This window comes from Apteryx mantelli, chromosome 17 (assembly GCF_036417845.1).
Source record: "Apteryx mantelli isolate bAptMan1 chromosome 17, bAptMan1.hap1, whole genome shotgun sequence".
NCBI classification, from domain to species: Eukaryota; Metazoa; Chordata; class Aves; order Apterygiformes; family Apterygidae; genus Apteryx; species Apteryx mantelli.
This window is the reverse complement of record NC_089994.1, coordinates 7,964,351-7,986,653: the sequence shown is the minus strand read 5'-3', so window position 1 is coordinate 7,986,653 and position 22,303 is coordinate 7,964,351. Positions and strand designations below refer to the sequence as shown.

The 22,303-nt window shown below is 39.5% G+C and overlaps 1 protein-coding gene across 1 annotated transcript in view; it reads right to left on the bottom strand.

The window, feature by feature from the left end:
* Positions 1-22,060, bottom strand: part of SPECC1L (sperm antigen with calponin homology and coiled-coil domains 1 like) — a 70,301-nt gene extending 48,241 nt beyond the window's left edge. The window contains exons 1-3 of the mRNA XM_067307378.1: positions 22,028-22,060; positions 6,158-6,347; positions 203-362 (exon numbers count right to left, since the gene is read on the bottom strand). Coding sequence (XP_067163479.1) covers positions 203-362; positions 6,158-6,310 — 313 coding nt within the window. The 5' untranslated portion in view covers positions 6,311-6,347; positions 22,028-22,060. The remainder of the gene's footprint in view (positions 1-202; positions 363-6,157; positions 6,348-22,027) is intronic.
* Between the last annotated feature and the right edge of the window lie 243 nt (positions 22,061-22,303).

The following is a 22,303-nucleotide window of genomic DNA, read 5'->3' as shown; positions in this document are numbered from 1 at the left end:
TCCAAAACTACGAACACCTATAGGTAAAGGTAATTGCATTATTACAAAACAGGAAAAGGAGATCAAGGCCAAAGCACAGGAGGCGCTTGATTTGAGTGTGGCCTTACTGACCACTTCCTTAGGCAGTTTGGACCCTCACTACATAACAGGAAAATATAAAGTCACCCAGCCACCCTCTTTTAGGGTCAATATATCCTTTTACCTGCAACAGTTTTTGGTTTATTTTCCAGACTGTTCATGGTGGTCCCCGAAGCTGAAGATGCTGTTGATACACAAGTGCTCTTCTTTGCCTTGACACCATTGGTCATTGTCACTCCACCGCCACCAGCCATCCCCGCTAAGAGGTCATCATTACTCTTAGTCTGAAAGAAAGAGAAGAAGTGGCTTTAAGACAGCTGGCTGAGAAGTCTCCATAGCCAACATTTCTTATCTTAAAGATTCTGTCAGCTTAAATTTAATATCTAGAAAGTACACATATGACTATTCATGTGTCTTTGAAAGTATATTGGAAAGTATAACTGCACTGAACAGAGTAGGTGAGTTGAAACTGAACTTCAGCTTCTTATGACTGACCACAGAAACTGAGTCTTTTCTCTTCTGGACAGAAACAAATGATTCATTTTTCAATAATAAGGAGAAAAAAAATTAACGGAAACACAATAATACAATGCAATTGTAATACTTCTCAATTTCGACCGAAAGATTGCTCGAGTATAAGCATAAATGTTATTCTTAGATAATTAAACCAGCAAATATTAGGAAGTTTGCATAATGTCCTTCAAAAGTATACAAGAATATCAAGTGTTTTCTGGTGGGAAAATTCACAACAAAACGAAGCAAACAAACAAACAAAAAATCAACCAAAGATTAATAAAATACTCTTTCTAGGTCAAATTACTAAGCCACAAATCACTAGATACTAGGACAGTATTCCCTGGGGGTGGGTAGGGGCCCACACTCACCATAAATCCTTGCCTTGTTTTCATGCTCTGTACTAGGCACCCTCAGAGACAGGATAGTTGTCAGATGGACTTTTTCCATGATCATTCCTGAAACTACTGCTAGCCTAAAAAGCTCTCTGGAACGTGACAAGACAGTAAGCCACAGGAGTCTCAAGAACCCAGGTTCCCAAATCAAGAATACACTTTTCGGAGTAAGGCAAACTCTAGAAATACTAAGTATTCACTGGCAGATTTTAGAACACTTTAAAAATGCATTTTCTCAAATGGATAATCAAAATACGTTAAATATGCTTCCTGTTTATAAGGACAAGAAAAAAAATGAAAAGAAAGCATCTGAATTAGCAGCATTCTTTGAGTAACTGTATTACTTAGCTGGTTAACACATCTGAAGTCTCAAACAGCAATCCAGCTAAAAGATAGTGCTTCGGACCTAGGCAGTTGCTTTGCATCATGACTTCCAGTTTCTGTAGGTTTATGATAACTTCTAGCTCCCCTAAATATTTGTTTTAAAAACTGTCTGACAGACATTATGATCCTATTCATTAAGAATGAAGTTACATATGCACAATTAAAAAAAAAAAAAAAAGGCATCTCCATTCTATATAGTAACTTTTTGCAACTGGTTATTTCCGAACAGTTAGGTGCATTGATCACAATATTGTGGAGAAAGCTCAGAGCCATGGATGTGACTTGTGCCATTTACAAATGAGAACAGCCGCAAAACAAGAGGAAGCTTGGAAAAAGAACATGTTTGTTCTGCATGCAGATGTTGGAAATGCACATAACCGACAAATAAAAAGCAGGTATTTTGTGAGGGTAAAATCCTTTAAGACAAGAATTTTTTTACTGAATCATGTAAGAAATGGTATAGCCTTCTATAAAGAATTTTAAAAGTTTGGAAGAAAACACATCACTCTGAAGTTGCAGTTTGATGTGCATTTAAACTGGCTCTTGCTGCTCAGAAAAAGCCGCTGCTCCCCTACCCCGCTCTTCTCCAAGAGCTTTTATTCCCGCATTCTCTCTGCACATCGCGCTCTGTAAACTGAAGCCTTTTCAAAGGGCTCCTTCCTCGCAGGAACCAGATCCCTTCCTTGATCTGCTGTGGCACGCAGCTGTGCCAAACAGCAGAAGCAATTTAAGTACCAAGAGGAGAACAAAACTGTTGGGGGCTATAGAATCAACAGAGCACAGGCTATTTTGAAAAAAAGTGAGCTAAGCACAAACTACTACTGTATGAAAATCCTCTGCTAACCGGTGCCATTTTCTTAATACCTAATCTAATTGGACTTCACATCTAATGTAAAAAAAAATTTCGTGGGCCTGCGTGGCGGGGGGGAGAACAACCTTGCGATGCAGTTACACCACCTCAAACCAAGCGATTACAAAAACCTCAGAACAATGCTTTTCTGTTTCACTGCCGAATCTGACAGCCAGTAAACAGGTGATAGTTCAAGCAGGCTATGAGCTGTCAGCATTTTTACCTTGTTAAAAGAGAGGGAAATTAGATGAAGCTTTGAGGCACTTATAGCACAACTAGATGTTATCAAGCCAAATAGGTCAAATGTGACTCAGCTTGGAGAAAAAACCCATGCTCCATAAAATACACACATTCTGACGTGAGTCATCCCAAATCCTTGCTGAACAAAGGAATTTAAGACTGCCACTCTTTTTCTGACTTACCCGTAAACTATTGCCAGTCTAGGTTGGAAGGCACTGCCTCTTCTGCGGCCAACTAGTAAACAGTTTCTCAAAACTGTAACACTAAACTCCTGGCAGACAAAGCTATTTAGCAAAGCTGTGGAAAAGTTCACAAACCAGAAGCTCTCTTTTCTTAATGCTACATAATAGCAACCATTCTTGACTCGAAAAATCAAAGTACTTTTGTAACACTGATTTTGCTTTCATTAAAGATATACGTCACGTGTTTATTAAACAGTTTATTTGCAAGGAAAAACAGATTTCTTTCTGTATGTGAAGAAAACAGTTCATGCACTTACCACAAGCAGCGCAATCCTGAACAACATTAAAAAACCTTACATTAGCGTATGAAAAGTTAGGAAATACAATAATTAAAAATGTTTATCCAGACCTATTTTGATTTTATATATAAAAAGTAAGACTGTTTTTAATTAATTACACAATTCATATTCTATTTTCCCCTCCACATCTTTACTTCATTCAGTACAATGAAACATGAACCAGCACCTCTACTTCGTTTCATCTTAGTTTTTTCAACACGTAGATCCTATTTACTGCACCTCATACAAATCCACTTTTTAAGTTATAAATAAACAAACACACATGTGTGTATACATACACTTATATAAATATGTTGTACAAAATTATTTCTGCCTGGGATTTTCTTTGATGCTCCCTGTTGCTGCATTTGAGTGCTGCAAACATTAAACTTCACAACAGTTCTGTAATTGTTATTCGCATTTTGCAAACAGAATACTGAAGCCTAGACACATGAATACTGAAAACACATTCTAATTTTTAATACTGAAACTTTGGTGTCCACCTGCTGATTTTTCACAGACATTGGATTTTTTTTTGCAGTTCATTTGTATGAAGTACAGCCTTCTAAATACAGCTGTGAGTGCCAGCACGATCAGAGCTCATTAGCTCAATAAGTGTGTGAAAAAGCAATGGTCTTAAAATCAGAACACACTTATTTGCAGAGTATTTTCTGACAGATTAAAAAAAATAGTATGGGCTAGAAGTTAATCTTGTGTTGTAGTAAAGGGGGCAGGGAGGGTAGCACCTCTATAAAAATTCTGGGCAAACTGGAAGCCAGGAAATTACAAAGAGAAGCAACCTACAAAAAGTTTGTAAAGTATTCCCTAGCATCACACAGGCATTTTGAATCACACAGAAACGCCACAATAGCATTCAGTGGCATATAAGGGTGGGTCTCAGTTCCTTACTGTACTCATTGCCCACACACTTTAAAATTTCTACTAAAAGTGGGGAAATCTATGGAACAACGCACAGTTATAGAAGCTCAAAGCTGAACACTGGACTACAGTAATATGATGAAGGAAATGGAAAAATGGGTTGTCTCTAATTAATTTGGCCAAAAACAACAAACAAAAAAACCTCCAAAACTATAAATAAATCAGAAAGTCATTTTTGGTCATGCAACATTATTACTGACCGATTTAAGACTGGCATAGTACTGTAACTGCGTATTCCATTCCTTAATGTCTGCCTTCCATGCAATAAGCAACCTAAAGTTTTCTGCGTCTACATAAGTATTTTGGGGACCAAATAAGTTAGTAAGCTGCTGCAATTAATTTAAATTATTGCTATGCTCCTGATGTTAATGCCAGCTATGATTTTGTCAAGAGTATTAAATGAATGTCATAAAACACACACTAATCCAGCAAGGTGTGATCCTACAAACCACAAACTACGAGGAAAACAATATGCCAAACACTTCACAGACAAGATCAAAGATCTTGTCTGTGAAAAGAAAAGTTTGAAATTGAAACATGAACATGAAAAAATTAAAAGAAATGCAACTAGTTATTGATACTTCTCTCCAGGCAGTAAACATAAATGCTAGTTGCCAGCACCTATAAACTCACAAAATATAAACAACTAACTTACTTGTATAAGTATGGAACACTCAAAGACAATAAGAGTTGTCATTATTATTATTATGTTTCATTAAACATAGTTGGCACAACAACAACTTCACAAGTAAAAGACATCAAACTATATGAGTAAGCCTGACTATAACATAAAGCTGAAATAAGTCTTAGTAATTAAGGGAGAAGTTTTCATTGTGTCTCAAACACATTTAATTGTCAAATTCTACTTTGACACCCAAACATAGCCAGAAGTGCTGCTAATATTAAAAGTAAAACTGTAAAAACATACTGCCAAATTTCTTTAATGGTAGTTCACTCTCCTCCATCTTACCAAGAGTTACGACACAAGAAATTTGATAAGAAAACTACAAAGATCTTTTGCTTCTGTATTCTTTGAGAAACTTTTGGAAAGGCAAAACCAGTAGTGTCAACAAGCCACCAGTAGTGTCAACAAGCCTCAAAAGATTATTTCAAGTTAAGAAGAATGCAAGAGACAAACATTTTGGGTTTTGGCAGTCTAGCTGAAACCTCACTTGCAAGTTCATCAGCAAGAGTACTATCATTCTTCCATAACAGAGAAGCAAGAGAAAGGAGAGAGAGAGAGGGAACACGCCTTCTGGCTTTGGTAACCCTGCATATCTATTACGGAGAGACCCAGTCATTCCCACATCTTTAATTTTTAGATCTTTATTTGGTAGTTGTCTAAAAAGTCTCTCTGGCTTCCTGTAGGTGACAGCGGCTCAGGTCCCAGTTGCAGCCACCAGCCCTTTTCCTTGCCCTGTTTGTCCGCTCCACGGCAGCGATGGTGCAGCACTGTACTGGGCTGCAGAAGGCAGAGGCGGTGGGTCCAGCCACGCTGCTGCTCAAGCAGCCGGCCCCCGTCGCGACCGGGGAAAGGAGGCATACCTGGCAGGCTCATACCATCGCTCCAACCCAGAAGCGTTTGCTAGCAGGTAAGAACTCTGCAACAGCACACCTTAGTATGCCTTGTTTTTCTTGCCTTGTTGGAAACCATATGCTCCTAAATCTACTGCCCTACTTTGCAGATATTAAGAGAAAATCTCTACCTTTGAACTCATTCTAGGAGCAAGAATCAACTTGTGAAAATTCAGCTCAAGCAGTACTTTAAACAAAGGAAAGGCCAAAACAGCTACAAGAAGAACACAGCTGCACCGACCTGACACGGATCACCAATCCCAAAGTTTCTCATGTTAGATAACTCATTAGTTCTTTTTTCAGAATTAGTACATAGCTCTTATCAAATCCCGTTAGTCACCAATACCGCATTCAAGCGTAACACGACACTACTAATAACACTCAGCAAAATGCAATTTCCACCCTACTCCTTTTGCAGAACAGCTAAGTTCTACAAAGTATATTCCTTTCCATCACGTTACACATGGCAATATGAAAAATACCGCATGAACGCCACAGAAGATCCCATCACTCTGACTAGAGCTATATAACTACACAAATTCCCTTCAGTAACCTGTATAACAAGTCTCCAGTCTAAGCTGCTTTAAAGATGTCTTAAAATTCTAGTCTTTCTAATGCTTCACTGACAAAAAATATAAATAATCAGAACATTCTATTAGTTACCTTCAAAAGGGATGCTGATGTCCCAGTTTTTGAGAGTTTTGTTACTGCAGACACCGAGGAGCCGTTTTCTGGTTTGTTTTTTTCAGTTGTTTGAGTTTTATTTACTCCAGGCACTTTGGGCACTGAGCCAACACTCCTGCTTGCTTTCTTCATTCTGGGCTGTCTGTTTACGATGCATTTACAAACAAACCTACAAACAGAAAGAGAGAGATTTTTTTAATATAAAATACAAATGAAATGCAATATATATTTCTAATGTTTTGTTTAAATCCAGGCGTCCAGAATAACACTAAGCACCACAAATTATACATGTGACTGACCAACACTTTTTTAAAAAGAGGATTTTTTTTTTTAAAACTAAGGAAGAAGTGTTCCCTACAGATCAATTCCAAATTATAAAACATATTTTTTTTCAGGTCTCTTTCCACATATGCCACTGAACTGAGGATATTTTACAAGTGATCCATGTTACTCAGTTACTTCATTAGCAAAAGAAAGGCTTATTAAGGCAGTAATGTTCTTTATTTCTGACTGTGGGAGGGAAAATACCGTGGGAGTTTTCAGTGAACTGACAGATTATCAACAACACTGGATCTCAGAAAAGACTATTATCAGCTTGGTAACTAGAGTAAAATACTGAGAGAGAGATACAGCAGTTGCAGAAAAAAAAGATACTAAAAAAAAAAAAAAGTTGAAAAATCCATATTCCCAGAAAACAGTTATTAGTAAAAGTCACATTTACAAACCCATGGGATTTCATGTATCTTGAATCCAAAATTTAATACCAAAGAAATTGTGTTTCTAAGTCATTTGATTGTGAGCATTATCTCTGAAAAGAAACCAAAAGTGAGTCATTGTGTTCCCAGGTCTGCAATCAGGGCACTTCAGCATCTTTGCCTTGGCTTCCAGTTTTCTCAAACAGCATACAATTGTCAATACTGTCATTCCAACCATGGCAAAATAAATTAAGCCATGGAAAATAAAGTTGACTTTACCGAAATTACGAGCAGCTGCAGCAGAGAAATACTGCAGTTATCACAAGAACTGCTAATTCAGCAAAACAGCCAAGGAAACACTAGAATAGCTGACAGCCACAGCTTGACACATGGACTAGAAGAAGGACTAGATACATAGGTATCTTCTTTCCTCTTGCAAGAGGGAGATAGTTGGCAGCTGTTTTATTCGTTTCCTCTGAGTCAGGAGATATGGGATAGAAGATCAAGAAGAGGAGGAAACTTCCGCTCCCCTCATTTTCACTTTTAAGGATTCCAGATGGAAGTAAGTGATCAGATTTATCTAAGCCCACTAGCCTGTGGCTGATAAGAAACATGAAACATACCTAGCTGTTTCCATCTCTAAAAAACACGAAACTTTCAAAGGCACAAAAAGCAGACTGATGACTGAGTGCATGAGAAGTGCTACACAAAAACACAGTGAGCAGGACTACCAATGCATTTTGGCTAACTAAATTAAACCCATACCCTCTAACACACATTCCTTTCTCCCCATCACCACCTCAGCTGCACAGAAGTACATTAAGTCTGATCTTTTTTTTAAGTCAGCAAAACACAAAAAGTTTTGTATCTTCAGACCCCTAAGTACCCTTAGCAGCAGCAACAGAAAGTCTCATTTTAAGGCACTGAAAATAGTTGTTTATAGCTTCAAGATCCCTTCTAGCGCTGGAAACTGGCATCAATAGATACAGAAAACTGTCTGCTGCTGCAATTTTATCATCAGAATGTCAAAAATGCACTAGTTCTGCCATATTTCTACTAATAATCAGAATGCCTTTGCAGAAGATTAAACAACTGAGAGAGAACTTGAAATGAGAAACCAAAAAAAAAGTCCCATGGAGTTACAGGTAATATGTTTGTTGCGCACAAATATTTAAGTGGTACAATGGCCTACCAGATTCCAAAAACAAACTAATATTTATAGGTAGTGCCAATTTGCCACACTTACTTTTCTTGGCTTTTTATACTTATGAACACTTATGCGATTTTGGTCTTATGCAATATCAAACTAGAACTGAATGGACCAAAGAGGATAAACATTTTAACAAGACTGGCACCGTTATTAACTATTGTGTGATAAGTTTAATGTTCTGCAGATTACGTTAAACAAGTTGTCCACAGAATGCTTGAGAAACAATCAAATAAAATTCTCATATATCCTCAATGCATAGCTCTTGTGTATCTGACTCCACACAGAAAAACTACTTAAAATGAAAATATACCCCTGCAACAAACCTAGCAAATCTGAACCATGGCTTTTCGACAGCTTATAGAGCCAGTAAACTGGTGCCATAATGAAGTTTAAGGTATCGGTAACAATAAGACTGTCATACATTCAGGCAGATCTTGACAACCTTGACCGATGTCCAGAAGTCCCATTTGTCTGGCAACCCAGATAAAGCGGTAGCTCCAACTGGTCTGCCAGGCGTCCAGCAGTGACCATTTGCAATAAGCATATATCAAGCCTACAGAGCACGTTCATCAAGACTGACACTTCTTACAGCATGCCAGATATATGCTGCACACATGGTTTTTGGATACACAGTAAAAGCCCAAAGCATTTGGGATAGCTGAACTTACTATAGTAATATAGTCCAATCTGCGTATACTCTGAAAAACAAATACAGACTAGAGTCATTACTTTTTACAGTAAAAACATTTATACTCTTATGAGTATCACAGAGGTCATCAGTGACAAGACTGTGCTCAAAGATGTTTCTCAATTTAATAGATTTCAGAAACAGCATGTTTTAGAAGTGTTCCTTAAAACATAACAATATTTGCTTCAACAACAGCAACTGCATAGCAAAGTGACAGAAACAAGTGAAACTAAACAAAGTATAATACTCGTGTTTCAACATAGCATTACGTTAAAATATCCATAAGTTTGTCATTAAAGAAAACACACTTATTCTTTTTGTGATATTGTGTTGTGTATTACTGAAACTCAAAGGGAGAATTCTTCTTTTCCAGAAACTTTGAAGATACTTGGGAGATAGGCAGGAAAGAGGGTTAGGTACCACTGTTTCTGTTTTCCCAGAGAAACCAACCTCCAGTAGTTACTTTCTTATTAAAGACGACTTTGTAATTACAGTTTAAAAACGGAGGGGGGGAAAAAAAAAAGACATAAATGAGTCCAAAACCTTTACTTGAAGTAACGACAAGACATAATTACACATTCTAAAAGCAGCTCACTAAAGCTGCTTAAGTGAATTTACGACCTGTTGATGCAAATTTCTCTTATCCCTCCTTCTCCAGAAAGGAAAAAAAGGGGAAGGGGTTTCAATGCCGAACAGAAGACATCAATATTGTTGACTTGTAAGGGGGAAAAGAAAAAAAAACACCGCTACTTCATCCAGTTTCTCAAAAGTGCTAGGCACTAACACAGATAAAGATGACCTTTATGCTTCTAAAGAAAAAGAACACGTTCTTTAGGAAGGCACAGTATTAAGGACCAACAATAAATTAAGCTATCAGTATACAGCAATTGTCTCTATCCAATCCTAAATTATTTTAAAATAAGAAATAAAGTGCTCACTAGCCAAATGAAGCTTTGTGAAGATTAATACACAACCCTAATGATTTAGAATAAAGCCTAAGAAATGTCACTATTCTTTACAAGAGTAAATATCACATATAAAACTGTATTTTATATTTCACCTTAAAGTCTCTAGTTTTCCAGCCTCTAGGAAAAAGGGAATTGCTGAAAACTTCCTTTCCCTTTACACACATGCCCTCCCCCCTCCACAAAACAACAGTGAAGAAGATGCCTAACACCAATAAGTTACGGTGAAAACTGTATCTGCAGGTTCCAGGCCTTGCTGGGACCAAGGCTTGTAACTCCACGAGAGAACTGAGACACACTGATGGGAGTCCATCATACCACACTACTCAACCAAATACTGATCTGTCAACAGACACAAAACATTACAGCAAAACATTTGATTAATGATAGCTTTATTTATATTTATAGTTCATTACAGAATTAATCAGGATGGGAAAAAAAAAAAGCAGAACAAGCTCAAAATATCATGTAGAAAGACTTAAGAATGACAGAACAACTAAAGTGTAGCAAGTAATTCTAACCTGTATCCTTTCCCAGACTTCTCTCTTTCAACGGTGCACATAGTGTAGGAAACAAAGAGATACTTGTTCAGGAATGCGCTCTCATTGCTCTGGTGGAGGAGACGCATGAAGCTAGTCTTTATACCCCATACCAAATGCAAACACAACTCCATAAATAATAATTTAAAAGTGTTTGGCCCAATAGCATGGCTCTGCTCTTTACTGTAAACTGATATGATACATTCAGCCAGGCAAGATTAAATTCTTTCAGGGTTACTGTTATATACCGTTATGATTTTAGAAATCTGAAAACCAAAAATAGTGGGAGGGGCATTTTAATAACAAGCACAACCCAGAAATTTAAAAAATATTTGTTATTGTGATCATTTTAATCTCATCCATTATTTAATAAGCTTAGTTATGCTACTATTGCTGTTACAAAAGTCATATTCAAGTAAGAAAAGATTCAATTACAACAGTTAAAAAGTTTCCTGTGCCTATAAAGTGAGAGAGTGTTAACCAGCAAACAAGGTATTACCCTTTTGCCATGAGCTGAAAATAAATAAGCAAGAAATATTATGCAGTATTATGTACTAAAATTTGCTTATTATTAAAAAAGGTAGAATTATCTTAAAATTGTCTTTTAAGAGTTCCATAACAGAGGAATGATCCCTCAAATTTGAGGATATCAAGTATTTTTTGAAGAGTCAAAGAACAAAACAATATCCAAAATACAGAGGAAAATAGGATTCTTCAAATCTAAGAGCAATGGACTCTGGACACTTTCACTCACTATTTGTACAAGTTGTTTGGGCAAAAGTTGTCAGCCTAAATATATCTAAACCAAATAATTATGAAACGACATTTTTAGGCCACTTACACAGTCCCAGATGGCAGAAATGTGAACAAAAGATTATGTAATATAGCCTCTTCATCCCCCCTGTAAAACACATTCAGATTCCCTCCAATTCTCTACAGTCAAGACAACATAACCACCAACAATTTGATGGCTGGAAAACGAAATAAGCTACATGCTAAGAGACAGAGTTCACGGCATTTACAACGTCCACAGCTCAAACTTCCAGCCTGCAAGTTGCACAAGTACTCTAAAATGATGCCTCTTGCTCAATATTTCCAAAAACATAATCCATTAACCACCGGATTCCACAAGCCCAGAGCAAACAGTGCATATGCTTTATTACTTAAAATGGACTCAAGAAATTATTTTTAAAGAGATGAAAGTCTGCTGATGCTATAAAGTTATTTAAAGTACCAAGGATGACAGCAAATCACAGAAGACCCTTTGGAGACAGACCGGGCAATAAAAATGGCACACAAAATTAAATGTAGGTAAACACAAAGCAATCTATCTCATGCGGAAAAACAACTTCAGCTTCATACATAAATGTGCTCTGAACTGATCACTACTACTCAGTAAGACCTCAGTGTTTTGATACACAGCTTCATGAAAGTATCAGCACAGAGTTTGGGATAAGTCAAAAAAGCAAAGCAGTTTTACAAATTATTACAAAAGGATAGAGAACAAACCATAAAACATAAATAGGCCACTAAAATTCATTTTTGCCTGTCTACCTGCACTTTAGTGTGTGCAGTTCTGGTCCCCTAACCTCAAAAAATGGATTTCTTATAGACCTGAAAAAGGTTCAGCAAAGGGCAAAAAGAAGATTAAAGGGATGTAATGGCTCCCATGAGACATCTCATGGGGAAGATATGATAAAGGTCTATCAGATCTTGAATGGCACTGAGAGCTCAGACTGGAACTGGCTCCCTCTTCTGATACTTCATTTGATGGCCCTTCGTTCTTGTGAATAAGAGCCAGGTTCAAAATAAAGCAAGCTGCATTTTTCATTCAATAGGCAGTATATTTCAGTGGAAGCGTTGTGGATGCAAGCAGCATGGGCGAAAGGGGAGACTGGACAGGCACGAGGAAGAGAAATCCCCTAACAGATGCTAAATAGCTAGAGCCGAGAGGGCTCAGAATACCCCCCAGCCTTTCCCCCACGCCTTTGGAGGCTGGCAAAGCAGTCAGGGCAGGAGGGAAGATGAGTGTTTTTGTTTCTCTGGAGACATTGGTTCACAGCCACGGCTGGGAACAGTCTATGAGGTGAGATGGCTCCTTGGTCCAACGAGTGCAGTTCCTGTTACATTCTTATGTTGACAGGCCATGACAAAAACATAAAGGTGCTAATGATTTGTTGGCCCTACAGCTTTGGAATAACTGCTATAGATAGGTATTTATGAAGGAAAGGCTTTTTCCTATTACTATCTTAAAAAATGAACAGTTTTCCATTAAAATTGCGGAATTATAGAAATAGGAATTCTACCTTCAAGTTACATTATCCATACTCCTCATCGTTTTCAAACTACATTTACTCTTTCTACTTCTCTTTTAAAGAGAACAGAACTTCGGACAAGAACTGGCCATTACACACCTAAATTTCTCTACTCCTTGTTTGGAGAAAACTTTAGAGCTTTAACTGCTGTGAACAGTGTTTAACTGTTGTAATACTTAACATTCCAGACAAGTGACAGGAGCATTTACAGAAGAACTCCTAAACTCATGAACTGGGCTCTAAAAGCCTTTTCATAACAAAATTAAATAATGAAGTCTTGTTTTCAATCTCCTACTTTAAATGACTGTTATTTCAAACCACTGCAGAGGAAAAAAAACACAGCAGTTCATCAACTAAATTCAACTGCTCTTTCTTAGCATTTGGAATCTCTTCTCCAGGCAAGCAGAGCACTGTTCAAAACCAAATCTCTGCACTAACTTTTATATTGACTGCACCTTCATGAGGCTTCCTTTACAAACTGCAGCTTTGGAGAACAAGACAAAATACCAGGTATATTTATATCTCATTGGCATTCATCCTGGAGCTGATTAAAAAAGTTTGAAGCGGGCTAATTATCCTGTAGCATGCCCATTAACTCCAACTGCTTACACTACAGCTTAGAATACCATCAACAATGCTATCACATAGGTTATTTCACTGATGTTAATAATTCATGGGATTAAAAACTATCCTTACATCTGAATGCAGTCTGTGCGTCCCTTATAATGCAACCTGAGATAAATCTCAACTGTCAGAACATGATAAAAGGAAGCGGAGAAAAGGGAATATTACATGCAGAATAATAGCATGATAAACATGGGAGGAGGGACACTAAAATTTGGGTTGTCTGTGTTGTCATTTTTACTCCTTTAGGTAAATTTCACACTTGCATTCAAATTGTAGCCATGCACAGGCAGATGAGGTAATATACCTACTTCCTGGATATGAATTACATATCCACATCAGATATTAAGAATTAAACAGATGTAACAAATATCAACCTTCTCTTTAAAACCCTTAGATTAATTTTTCATTAGAATGGAATCAACTTTTATGTTGGCAAAGTAGGTTTTCTGGGAAAAACAAAACAAAAATGTTTAAACACAATGAATACATAAAAACGGTTAGTCTACAAAGTGGCACTTGGTCAGTTAATCACGTTAACTGAAAGTGGTGTTATCTACTATAAGTATGCTCTAAAGTCCATGGTATTATGAAAGTCAGATACCTTCCAGTTACAAAGGCATATTTATTATCAAGCATAACTGAGTACATATTGTATTCCTTTACCAACAGTCAGACTCCCCAGCATACATGGAAATTCTCCTTCCATAGTAAGGGAAGTACTTTTAAAAGAGCAATGTGCAATTTTAAGAGCACAGAATTTGGCAGAACAGCACAACAAAAGGTGCATGACTTAACACAACAGTTTTACTTTTTTTTTTTTTAATGGCTAATTCAGTAGCTAACATTTCATTATAATGTAGTTTGTCTCTAACGCAGCTGCTCCCAAAAAGTGAAGGCTAGAGTAAGCGACCAATGCTGACCTTTTTCCCTTTTCTCCATTTAAAAATTCATCAACTAAACTCTTGTATCAACAACTGCAGTGAACTCTTTAGCAGCATTAAGTCCACTGAGAGAAGAACGAAACGCAGTACCCTAAATTCCGATCAGAAAAAAAGGGGACAGAGAAAGATAAAGATTGTGCAATATCTTGCTTCAGAAGCCAGGCCAGGGGTTCCCAGCCACTGAAGAACAAACATGTTAGAAGTAAAACTTGTAAGCTAAGTGAATAAATTCTACCAGATCGTAAGTTCATTCAAAATATCCTATCAGACCTTCAGTTCATACAAAAGATTACACGAGAAAGCCATACTAGCTCAGACCAAGAGCCCCAAACCCTGTTTCCAGCTTGACTAGGAGGACAGATCTGTTCTTACCAGCTGATGACTAATGCACCCTTAATATCAGTTTTTTTGATTGGGTGGACTTCTGGAACTGGGAGATGGACCGAGTGCTTGCTATGTCCACTTTGTTACTGACCCGGTCTGGCAACATTCCTGAAGGCATTGCACCAAAAAAACAGAAGAGAAAAGGACAAGCATAGAGAGATGTCCCTGCCCCCCAAGACCTTCCCAGCCCCCAGGTGCTTAGAGCTCTGGGATTCCCATCCCAGAAGGATTGTAGTGGTATCAGCACAACTCCGGGAATAGTGCCGATGGGAAGGGACGCTCCATAAGCCAGCCCTGCTACCAAGGCCAGGTGAGAGAAGTGCCTTCCAGGGATTGCTTAAGCTAGTCATGAAACTAATTTAATTGTGGCCTGCCACCAGAAGAGGCAGTCCCACCCCTTCCCCAACCCTCTCCCTTATTTCAGTTCTACACATCATAGCTCATTTTTTGACGAGTTAGTTTTTCAGTCAGATCAGGATTGCTCTAACTCACCTTATAATTGCTAGATATCATGGACGCAGCGGGACTGTGACACTGGGAACAAGAAGGAAGGCTCACCCACTGCAGTGTACCAGGGTAGCCTCAAATTTGTTTAAATTCAGTTTCAGGTTACTGTCTGACATTCAGAACAATCCTGATTCAAGCAAACATCTTACCCAGCTGCCCATTCTCAATCTGCATTGCTGCCCAACCACCACTTCTCCAAATCACACTATTTTATGGTGTAAATCAGATGAGGGAACTGGTGAACTGCAACTTTCAAACCATAAATGAAAAAAAGGGGGGGGAGGGGTACTCTGACCCCTGCAGAGGATCTCAGGGTTGGCTACTGGTTTGAACTGTGTGCCCTCCTAACTTCTGCTTTTCGGTTTTTTCCCTACAAGACCCATCATCAGCGCACTCAGCGCTGTTTGAAATCCTTCAGACTTGCCAGACAGAAGAGACAGAACTGCATGCAAATTTTGACTAAACGCCCTGGTATTACTAAGAGAGGAGTTTTTAGCTACTTCAGTGGAACCCTGGGGACATGCATTTGAGTCATATGAGAAGAGTGCCTGGGACCTGGGACACTGGGACAGAACAGAGAGCTTTTATCCCTTTTCCTGGAGGGGAGGGGGGGGGAAGAAAAAAAAAGATACTGCTCTGGAAGAGGCTCCCCTAATTCCTTCGACAGTTACATTTATTGGAAAAACATGGGATTCTAGATGGGAACAGTAGCTTCAGATTAGGAAAACACTAGAAGACTAATGCCAGTGCACCATCTTTACCTGATGTGACATGGGGATGTGCTGATAACATCATGATATTTCAAATACCTAATGCTAACACTTTTTATTGTAAAACATTTTTTCAGCACATCTTTGAAAAGCTCCTCTACCTCCAGTGTTTGTGGCAAGTCTTTGATGCTTGGCTGAAGGAAAGGCTATTAGCTAGGGAAGTATCTCAATAGTTTTCACATTACACATTTCACGCAGTTAACCGAAATAATTTTAGTATTCAAAGACAACGAGATCAGCTAGGAATATCCTGAGCAGAGATCCTTCAGTCAGAAAGGCAATAATCTTTATTTAAACAATTCTGTACAAGGACGTTTCTGTTGCCTTCAGTACTAACTGAAGGCCTCTATCTTTGAAGAGGTAGTCTTTATACCAGAAAAAGTCTGTACTGATGCCTTTATACTTTTTTTCCCCCTCATTGAACTCCTTACTTACAATACTCTTAACATCTACAAGCTATAAGTTTCATGGAATTTTCTCCTGCAGACCAATACTGTTTATCATTTATAGGCATATATCAGAAGCAGTTTCAGAAAACTCTGTCAGAGTTCTAATAACACTTATTTTTATAATTATATATTCTTACTTGCTGTTGAATTTACATTCAATTTACTATTGGAGAGCAAATGCAAACAGACTCAAAGCTCATGCTGCACACTTGAAACTGAATTATTTAAAATGTTTTTAATATTTTTTCCTGAATAAGTTTTCATAAACAGAATTTCTATTTGCTCATTATTAAAGTGTCGGGTATCTTTCTAATCATACACACATAGCCAAAATGTAAAAACAAATAAGTACAAAGCCTGGAAAATCACCACATACAAGAAGAAACTTTGAACACACAATATTTATACCATGTGCTCCTAAAATCCAACAAATCACAGTTCCTACCATTAATAAGCAGCTTTTAGGGCTGAAAATGTAACTGGAAAAAAAAGGAAGTTAGGAGGAGAGTCACCCAAGACTTATGAAAACTTAGTGCTCCAAAGCTATATGGGACTAAGCTGCAGTATTTTGAGTTCAAAAGAATAAATTTCTGACAGCACAGTGGAATAGTGCAAACCATTTGGACTTTCAGCAACTTCACTCTCCTTTTCACAAAAATTAGTCTGTTATTTACACTATTGCATCTGCAAGACGACAACCACCAAAGACGAGAGCACTGAAGAGGGACTGGCCATCCTTAAGAATCATAACATTCACTTAATTAAGTAGACTTGACTTGGTAAAAGATGCTATCTACTATGAAACATGGATATTTTACCATTATACTAGGATTCTGGTTTCTATTTCTAGATCTGACGTATTTTCTTCTACGGCTTTGAGACAATCAACTCTTTGTCCTCGAGTTTGGCTGTAGATCACAGTAACGTCTACCACAGCATCAAAACCTCTGGAGAATATGACAAGGGCATGACACCGCCCTCCAACTTTTTCAGAGTCATAGGGATACCCATACTTCCACGCTGAGGAAATTCTCTCCTCTAGTTTTGTATAAAGTTAGGAAGAAGAATAGCAACAGTTGTGGAGAAAAAAAAATTATATTATAAAGTGTTAAAATTAACATTTTAATTTTTGATGAAAAGTCTCGGTTACAGTCAAATCCAGCAGCACTGCTGCCTTCCCTTTCTGATATGCATCTTGCCTTTACAAATCATAAGTCAGGAATAATTCGATTACAACCACTTCCAACAGCTATATTGACACAAAAAGTTCATCATTTCCAACAGTGATATGCAATTGTCCATTTCATGCAGGCGAGCGAAGATAAAAAGCAGTCTTGTACAAGTCCGTCATTACTGGGAGAGAAAGATCTTTTTGGCCTTAGGAAAAACAAACAAACAAACAAACAGAGCATCAAGGAAGCAAAGTTACTCAGTCAAATTTGTAGCAGGAATCATGTCCATGAAGAAAAGTTTTAACTTTTTTTCAGAAAAGCCCATATTCCTTCAGGGACTGCACACAAAAGATACTTGTCAGCCATTTGCTTTGCTGGCCATAACGCCAGCTACTGCTCAGGGAAAAGCAAACTGAAAGAGAGTAGCTGGCTGTTTGCAAAGAAAGAAAGAAAGAGAAAGATTTTTAACTGTGTAACAGATGTTACTTTAAATGCATACCTATTATCAAATCTCAGTATCATTTAGCCTGCTAAATAAAACAAATCTTAAGCTCAGTACAACTTGTCAACGCAATAAAAAGTTAAAAAAAAAAAAAGCTATGCTTAAACTGAGAAAGTCAAACTCTAATGGATCATTTCTATAAACTTGTCCATGTCAGTTAAGACTTGTCAATATGAAGACTGCCAACATTTTAGCAATGAACAGTGAAATATGTTGAAGGATTCTCTCCAGCCCCAAGTCTCATGCAGCAAGAAAATTCTGTAGCAGAACTTTCAAGAAGGCTCCATCTGCCAAAACCAATATGCCTGCTTTTAATTAAGAATGTATATAGGAATGTATTAAGAAGAATATAGAACGTTTCAAGGAGTGCTAAGAATTTCAAGCTTTTGGTCAAGCTTTCCACTCCCACCCCCAAATGCATATCCCATCGGAAATCTCTGTTATTCATTGTAATATAAATACGTATCAAACATTGGCTAAATGACCAAAAATCAAGAAAACCATTTTAGCACTGGAAAAATACCGATACTTTTAGGCTGATGTCATCAAATACATTACTCAAATGCTTTAATATTAGTTTTATTCATTTTTAATACTAATTTAAGTACTAGACAGTAGAGGCTACAGTTTACTTTCCTGAATACAAGTGTACGTATACCAGTTAGTTGCAGGCTACCATTAGTTCAGCTTTATTTTGGCCAACAGTACTGGAAAATAACATTAATCCAGGATACTGTAAGTCTTATCTTTGATAAGTGTCAAACCAAGTCATGAAGTGTGTAAAAATGAGTATTTTCTACCTTGATATTTCTCTTAAGTGGCTTTAAAATCCTTTAATAAGTAAGATAGTTCTAAATTACAATAAAATTTTTAAGTAGTGAAACCCTACAAACTGAGCCCCTTAAAAAGTCTTTTTAATCCAACTTTTACGATTTATTCGCGTATTCTTCTTCCTTAGTTACATTGGAAGCTACTAGCTCTGCCATTTATTTGCAACACAGTGTCAGTTCTTCATCAGCAAAATTAAAAAAGTATCCTGAGACATTTATTTACAAAGATAAAGATCAAAAGTAGTAGTGCCATCGCACTATAAAAAAAAAAAAAGTTACTGCACTGTGTCCTCCCTCTTTCCCAAGGAAAACCATGCAACTATGTGTGAAAGCAATAACGACACATTATTTATACGTTAAGAGATAGTATCCTATGACTACTTGCAAGCTGCACTAAACTAAGTGCTCCAAATGGTGGCTTCTCTGATCATTTTAGCTAAAATAAGTTCAATAGAAACAAATAATATGTTCCTTGTGACTAATCATTTAAGGCTATGATTAAGCATATAACTCAGCCTATAACACCCACTTTCTCTCCCCTTTTAGTAAATACCACTAAAAATAAGATTAAATGGGATGATTTTTGAAGCCAGGAAGTACAAGCATAACATTTCTTACACTGTTTTTCCCACTGAGCAATAGAGATTTGTTCACATTAGTAGCATTATGTTTCCGGAACTGGATACTAGCTAGCAATACAGGCTTCAATTTGCAAGATCAAGACAGAGAAAAAAAGAAAAAAAAGAAATTTCTTAAGTACTTTAGTGAGGGATATCTTAAGAAATTTCAAACTTATGCCTCCATCTTCTGAAAATATTCTCCTCTTCTGTACTAAAGCAAAAAAGGGCATGAACTACTTCTGTTTTCTTTCTATTTTTATATCTAAAACAAAATGTTAACTGTACATCACCCACTCTATTATTCAGTACAACAGAATCTTTGCAGCATAAAAATAATTATGCCAACATGCACTTAGCCAGAAACTTATAAAACTCGCTGGCTATATCTGCATTTGTAAATGTCAAAGGCCAGAGACTGTTCTCCAGTGCAGAGGCAAGCTTGCATTGCATGGCTTTTGACCACAGAGCTAAAGCTTCTTCTCCCTCTCCCCCATCCAGAAAAGGGCAGCCATGTTCCACGTGTCTTTCAGGAGAAGCCCCAGATTATGCCACATTGGAATGATGTCCAGGTATGGTTTAAGAAAGTGCTGAGTGGCCCCGGCTCAGCCATGCCAGTGACCATGCCGACAATTTACCAGGGTAAGCAACTACATGCCAGACCTCAGGCTAAGGCCCAAGTTCTCTTTAGTTTGCTAATCTTCACTAAGGGAACATGCACTTAACCTTTTCCTCGAGTCCGATGCAAAAGAAGCCTTTGGTAGCGTGCCTGGACAGTCACGTAATTCATACTGTCTTAGAAAATGGAGGGAAAGGGGAAGAAATGCGGAGCTGGTAATTTACAGACTGCAACAAGAGGTGCAGCGCGTGAGAAAAGAAGAGGCTGGTGCAGAGGTTTGCCCACTGTAATGCTGACAGAATGAGATACATGAATGAGCATTACATACTGAAGGTACATTACCACCATCGAATTTTAATAAGATAACGCTTTCTTCTCCTAAAGTAAGGGAGAAGACAGATCTTTATCAGTGCTCACACCAAAACTCATGTCAGCAAACTGCTCTTTGTCTTGAGCAGATAAAAGGACTGGGAAATGTGGACTGCAGAGTTTATCTAGATGGCATTTGAAAGAAATGGCACAATAAATCAGAGAGCTTTGAAATGTTTTGTTCCCCAGAATCATATACTTAATTCTATAAAGAAAAAAAGGGATGTGGGTTTTGGGACGTATAGAGATCTGAAAAATGAAATTTTCTCTTCTCGTTTCACACAATCTACCAGTCTAAAATATGACTTCTCCAATAACTAAAAATTAAGTGGCAAAATTACACGACCAAGAGAATATTTTTGATTGAGTTTCTCAATGTTAATCTTAGACTCTTCAAAATGACCCGTCCTTTTTGGTTTTGTTAAATAATACCTAACTACAGTCAACTGGGATGGAATACGGAAGAAGAAACTCTACTTCTAAGCTGCTGCAGGACTATATTATGATCCACACATCATTAAAAACAGCCAGTGACTTTATTTGTCTACATTTCAGCAGCCAAAGCCCCTACCACTAACAAAGCAGGAAGCAGCAACAGAAGATTTCTGTTTGTTTTTGGGGAGAGTGGAGTTTGCACAGACTGTATCCTTTGACAGAGCCTGTGCTTCTTCAGAACAGTTTCACCCAGCAGAACCATTCACAACACAATTTTCCTGCTACGAAAGCACAATGTTTTTCAGATCCTACCACAGACAGACACTTCATGCAATCACAGAGGGTAAGATGCTGTTGGGAAGAGAAGTGTGCAGTTTGCTGAGCAAAAGCAAGAGTAGCAACGCTTTTTTTCCCCTCCTTTGAGGGCACAGAATACAGAGGACTCACAGAACAGGTTGTCACATTTGTAAGGCAACTCTCTGATTTTTGCCCAGCTGCAAGAACTTTGTTTCCTCCATCACTAGCACTACCAGGTCGCACCAGGCTCGCCAGCAGAAATACTGGGATGCACGGGAAGGCAGGCAGCAGGGACAAAGCCAGAACTTGCAGGGTCCTTCCTTCAGCTATAAAAGCACAGAAAAGCGGCACTCCACGCGGATCGGAGAGATCGGGAGGCAGACAGAGATCTTACCCACCACACCAGCGTCCAGCTGGGGAGGCCGCCGGGCGCCGGCGCGCTACCTCCGCGGTAGCAGCTCCCGCACGCACCTCGGCCACCGCTGTCCCCGCAGGAGGCGGCGGCGCGAGACACGGTCCCAGCGGCGACACAACCCCAGGCACGGGCCGGGCGAAGGCGGAGCCGCGGGGCAGCGACCACGGAGCCCCGGCGCCTCCCCCCCCCCCCCGCCGAGGGCGCCCTGCGCGGCCCCGGCCAGCAGCACCGCGCTCGCGGAGCCGCGAAACGGGCGAGAGGGGCCCCGGAGCCCGAGGGCAGCAGCCGGGGCCGCCCGCCGCTGTCACCGCGGGCGCGGAGCGGTGACAGCGCGGGGCGGGCGGGAAGCGGCGGCTGCCGCCGCGGCGGGGCCCTGTGGGGACGCGGCGGGAGCGAGGGCCCCGCGCCCCGCCGCGGCCTGCGCGCCCGCCGCCGCCGACCCCCTCCCCTCGCCCGGGCGGCGGGGGTCGGGGCCGGGCGGCTCGGCGGCGCTCGGGGCTTACCGGGCAGCGCCGCCTCCTTCCCGCTCCGTCGCCGCGCGGCCCGAGGCTGCGGGGAGCCGCGCCGGGCCGCGAGCGCCGCCGGCGGCAGGGGAGGGGGGAGGGGAGGGGGCGCGGAGGGGCGCGCGGCCGCGGCAGTGCCCCTCCGCCAGCCTCCGCCCCGCCCCTCGCGGGCGGCGCCGCCGCACTGCGCAGGCGCCAGCCTCCTCCAGCGCAGACCCGGCGCCTAAGGGGCGGGGGGTGGTGTGCGCGGCCACCGGCCACGCATGCGCACTCGCC